This window comes from Diadema setosum, chromosome 6 (genome assembly GCF_964275005.1).
Source record: "Diadema setosum chromosome 6, eeDiaSeto1, whole genome shotgun sequence".
NCBI lineage: Eukaryota > Metazoa > Echinodermata > Echinoidea > Diadematoida > Diadematidae > Diadema > Diadema setosum.
In genome coordinates, this window is record NC_092690.1 from 22,501,033 (window position 1) to 22,507,032 (window position 6,000).

The window sequence follows — 6,000 nt, forward strand, 5'->3', positions numbered from 1 at the left end:
ATAGAACAAACCCTTCAACTGCGAAGTATAGGTTAAAGAAAATCTTATAATCAAGCCTTAAGCAATAGTTACAATAATAAAGAGAACTGCAATGCAGATATTGCGGATGAGTAACAAAGTAAGCCTATAAACTAATCTGTTTCTGGGAGTCGTCATAAGATTGTAAAAGAAAAGACTTTAATCTCCTTTTAAATGAGTATATAGATGGAGCAGATTTTAAATCATGACTCAGGGAATTCCAATAATTTGGTCCAGTGTAAATAAGTGTATTCTTTGCTAAAATCGTTCGAAGAAGTGGTAAATGAAACTCGTCAGAACGTCGGGTGGGGTAATTATGGAATGATTGATTGTTTTTGAAACATAGAACCAAAGATAGGTGGGAGTAAATTGTTATCATACATATGCATAAATTGACCTAAGTTAAATAAAAAATGATTCGTTGATTTTAATAGCCTATAACAGCCAAACAGTGCATTTGTATGTGAACGTGTAGGAGAATTAGAAATGATACGGAGGGCTTTCTTTTGCAATAATAACACTCTATTCAGTGGTGTCTGATGAGTATTGCCCCAAGCTAAAATTCCATAATTAAGGTAGGGGAGTATCAAAGAGGAGTATAACACTAGTAAGGTCTTTTCGGGAATATAAGATTTCAGTCTATTCATAACACCTATATTACGAGAAATAATTTTGCAGATATGATCAATATGCATTTTCCAAGAAAGTTTATTATCTACCAAACTACCAAGAAATTTAAAATATGACACACTTTCTAAATTACAATCATTCAGAACTATTTCTGAGTTCAAAGAATCAACAGTATTGCTAAAAAGCATATATTTTGTTTTTTGAACATTCAAAGATAACTTGTTAGCTCTGACCCAGTTGGTCACTTTTTTTCAATTCCGTATTTACTTGTTGAACAAGAACATCGATATCGTTATGGGCAAGAAAAACACTGGTCTCATCAGCAAAGTGCATAAAAGAAAGTAGCTCTGAAACAGAGGAAAATCATTGATATAAACTATGGATAACAACGGCCCTAAAAGACTTCCCTGTGGAACGCCACACGTAACATCTCTTATAACTGAATGATTATCTTTAATTGAAACAAACTGTTTTCTGTTAGCTAAATAACTCCTGAACCACTCCAAGGCCTTCCAGCGTATTCCATAGTGCGATAACTTATGGAGCAAAAATGTTATGATTAATTGTATCGAAGGCCTTGGAGAAGTCCAAGAATATACTAATTAAATGAGAATGGTTGTCGGTTGCATTAACAACTTTATCAATAAAATGAAGAACTGCGTTGATGGTACTGTGTCTCTCTCGAAAACCAAACTGGCAATTTGTGAATATTTTGTGCACATAATTTTAATAATTTTAAGTTAATATTTCTGGTGTCTATTATTTTTCTAAAACTTTCGACAATGAAGATAATACAGACATTGGACGATAATTGCTGACATCCAGATTATTACCTTTCTTAAATATTGGAGTTACTTTAGCCAATATCATTTTATCAGGAAAAATACCATTGGAAATTGACAGATTAAAAATGTGGGCCAAGGGATCTGCAACTGAGGATATGACACCTTTAAGGATACAATTATCTATATCATCATAACCGGAACTTCGTTTGTTTGTTAAAGAGGATACAATGTCGATAATCTCATATCTATTTGTTGGAGTTAAAAAAAAATAGAATTTGGGTTATTCTGGCCTAAAAATTCAGTGAAATTCTGTTTTTTTTAGCCGGAATACCATGAGCAAGCGTTTCACCTATTTTTGAAAAATAAGAATTAAAAATATTTGCAATATCAACAGGGTCATCAATTATTTCATCATCCCACTTTATTTCACCAATTTCTGCTTTTTTATTCGGAATATTCATAGCCTGTTTTAAAACTTTCCAGGTATTCTTAATATCAGACTTGTATCTCAACAGCTGCTGAGAATAATACTTTTTCTTTTCCAAACGTAAATCCTGATTAATGTGTTTTTATACGATGTCTATTTTTCTTTGTTCGTTCAGTTTTTTCCATTTTATATTTATAATACAATCGATTTTTCCTTTTTATTGAACGGAGAACTGATTTAAAAATCCATGGTAACCTAGTTGTCTTTTTACAATCTATTTTACTTTTTTTTTGCTTTGGAATAATAACATCCAAAAGAAGATTAAACATTTCAATAGAATTATCAAAAGACTCATTAACATCATCACTTTCATACACTCGTGACCAATCAGCATTATCAAGAGCAGCATCAAAACTAGCTAATTTTTCACATGAAATTTTACGTTTGAATAAAGGAGATGAAGGTTTTGCGTCATTGTCTAAAGTTTTCAAGGTAAAGTGGGTCATGATTGGAAAATGGTCGGTCACATCTGAAAGAACTATAAAAGATTCGGGAAGGGGTATGATATTACAAAACAAATTATCAATTAAAGTAGCAGAGTGATCCGTGATGCGAGTCGGTTTGGAAATGAGTGGCAGAAAGGATGAAGACAAAAGTGTTTCGAGAAACTAGTTGGGGATATGATCATTTCCAGATTTAAGCAAATCAATATCATAATCACCAAGAAAAAAAGCAATCCTTATTTCGAAAAACTGGGTTTTTTATCAGGTCTGAAAGATAAGTCAAAAAATCTAAAATATTTGAATTTGGAGGTTTGTATACTATGCCAAATAACACATTCCTACATCCTGGGATTTATTTTTCTACGAAAAGAGATTCAACAGTGTTATCCATTGTAGAAATGTCGTTGTGAACAATACATTTGTAAATACTTGATACGTAAAATGCCACACCGCCTCCACTTCTGTCCGATCTATTACTGACATACATATTGTATCCGTCAATTGCAAAGGAATCTTCCGTAGTGGAAGTCAACCAGGTTTCGCTAAGTCCAATGACAGAAAGTGATTGGCTAGCATCGGATTCTAATAAAAACTTGAACTCATCAAAATGCTTATTCAAACTTCTTATGTTTAAATGCAACAAAGAAAATGTGTCTTTAGAGAAACTAAAATACACATCTTTACATTGATTTACTGTTATTACATGACATATTCAAATCCAAATCATTAATAAAATCATAAGGCAGTTCATTTACCGCTGAATTAAGATTATCGGCAACTAAGTTGTCATAAGGAGTTGCTTGAGTAATTGGTGCCTCATCAACTGGGTCGGATTCGGATATTGTGAGCCTACACAATTCAAAAGAATCATCATTTGGTACGGAATGAAAGGGTGTATTCGAGAGATCAGCCATAACAAAAGACGAGATTGCCTAAAATATAAACCTGCATTAACAGTATAGGTGTAATGGGGAAGTGACAATTTATTATGCAATGGGAAAATAACCAGCAGACGGAATGTGACATCATCTTTGTTCATTACGATTGTTATACATTTTGAAAACATTCTTGTTCCTCATCCCAATCACATATAAATTCTGAAACTCTGTACCCAGTATAACCCATTTATACATCTTCAAAAGCAGTATAATCATGTAGTCTTCTTCAAATAAAACGTTTGTGCAAAACTTTGATGATTTATAACCGACACTCTAGTATAATATGTATGTATTTTTTTGTAAATTTTTGTTTTAGCTATTGTTTGAGTGGGCTGAAGTGGCATAGATAATAAAAGAACAAAAAACCTTGTACTTTGAGAGGAAAACACCGCAAAATTTGTATAACTCTGCCGCAAGTTTCATACACATGCAGTTTTACGTAACCATGAACGACCATGACGAACTCATCAAGGCCCCTTGTCAGGGCTGGCTGGTTCCGGTGGGTGCTGTTCGTTATTCCGAAGGTTCGATATTCCGAAGGTTCGTTAATCCGAAACACGCAAATTCCCTATACCTAGAGGTTCGTTAATCCGAAAATGAAAAAGGGTTCGTTAATCCGAACATTTGTGGCGTTATTCCGAAGGTTCGCTATTCCGAAGATTTGTTCATCCGAAAATGAAATTCGGAAAAACGAAGATTCGGAATAAGGAATCTTCGGACTGAAGAGCCTTCAGAATAACGAACCTTCGGAATAACGAGCTGTAACCGGTTCCGGTATTGTCATAAACAGCATGAATCAGAGCAGCGATTGAAATGTATTTTCGCTGAAGTCATGACATTTTGCTAGCACTGATTTTCTTGTTTTCCCTTTTGCTAGGACTGATTTTCTTTTTTCCCTTTTGCTAAGACTGATTTTCTTTTTCCCTTTTGCTAGGACTGATTTTCTTTTTCCCTTTTGCTAGGACTGATTTTCTTTCTTCCCTTCCCCCATTTTCACTTGCTTGTTGTGTTAGTGCAACATTATTCAGCAAGGTCACGAACAGATGAATTGGAATGCATCAGCTTCATGTGTAGCGCGTGGGCAAGAGGTGCCAACAATGAGAAAGGCCCGTGTTTTAGATGAATCTTGATCATCCATTTTTTTTTTTTTGTTACCAAGGAGTGAGCATTGTATGCAGAGCAAACGGAAAGCAGAGCAAACAAGTTGCTTCGCCTCATTGATATTCAAAATTTGTCAGATGAAGCGATAAGATTATTCAGTTTAACAGGAAGACGGGAAGGGAAATGTTTCCCTGTGTTACTAACATGTCGGCACTTCGTGCATGGCTTTAGATGTAGAAATAGATATGTGTTCATGACATATACACGACTCTTGTATAAGCTCACAGCCCACATGCACTCATAGTCCAAAGTAACACAGCATACAGGATAATCGGACATGTTCATGCTTCATTCTGACAACATAGGACATTCAAATTCATGAAATTCTTCCGTTGATGATGTTTTCATGGAACTGATTGACAAATTGCCCTACATCGACGTAAATAAGCATTGAATTGATCAGTGTTTTAGTAGTAGCCATGATAAAAAAAAAAAAAATCATGGGCGTACATACTCGAGCAGGATTCGAACCTACGACCTCCTGATCACCGGACAGGCGTCATCTTCACTAGACCACCGAGCTTTCGCCCGACAGCAAGTGTTGGTTCTAATCCTTATAGCATGCAGCGGGTACTGCTTTGCTATTCAAATTCATGAAATTCTTCCGTCGAGATGTTTTTCTCGAATTTCATGAGTTTCTCATGGTAGCAATGATGAAGATGCAACAGGTAATAGTGATAAAAATAATGATAACAATAGATAGTAATGATAGCGATAATGATGATTATGTTGCCAATAATTAATAACTCGGTGTTCTCATCTCGTATATGCGCTTCCCGCCGAATCCTAAGCAGTACACCTACCCTGATCTTAAGACTGACCCAATCGAGTTAGTGCTCTCGCTTCGTACTCCCGCTCTTCTTTCGAGTCCATCCCGTCGCCCTTTTGTCCGTTCCAACATGTCTCTTGCCTCTAGCGCCCCGACGTCTCCGCGAGAGGACGATGTTCGCAACGTCGCCATGGTCGCTAAGGTGATGAGGAGAGATGCCACGCCTAGCAACGCAAAGCACTTCAGTACCACTGCCCTCCGAAGCTTTGGTAGGCGCATCATGTTGACTGGAATGGAAGAGAAATAATAATGATAATAATAAAGTATGATGATACCTACGTTGGCAAGCAAGTCAATGACCAGGGGTTCACTTTGCTCATCAAGGAGAAAATATTTGATTTTTCGCCTTTTTTTCATTGACAGTAGAGGTCACATTATATGGGCTGTGAAAACACAATTCCGGACATCAGAGCAGGAGAAAGTGAAAGAAAATTAATACATGATTAATAAGTAAATAAATAAATAAATAAACAAATAAATAAACAAAAAAATAAATGATAAAAAATGAATGAATAAATAAATGAATGAATAAATAGATAATAATGATAAAAAAATATTGTCAATATAATGATAGTAATAACAATAATAATGATAATTTTAATCGTCATTATTATTATTACCACTACTACTACTATTATTTGTAGTAGTAGCAGTATTAGTAGTAGTATCATCATCATTATCATCATCATTGTTAAGGCCTCTTTATCCC

The 6,000-nt window shown here is 35.1% G+C and overlaps 1 protein-coding gene across 1 annotated transcript in view; it reads right to left on the reverse strand.

The window, feature by feature from the left end:
• Positions 1–5,513, reverse strand: part of LOC140229644 (uncharacterized) — a 39,935-nt gene extending 34,422 nt beyond the window's left edge. The window contains exon 1 of the mRNA XM_072309887.1: positions 5,266–5,513. Within this exon, the coding sequence (XP_072165988.1) occupies positions 5,266–5,513 (248 nt within the window). The remainder of the gene's footprint in view (positions 1–5,265) is intronic.
• Positions 5,514–6,000: the final 487 nt, after the last annotated feature.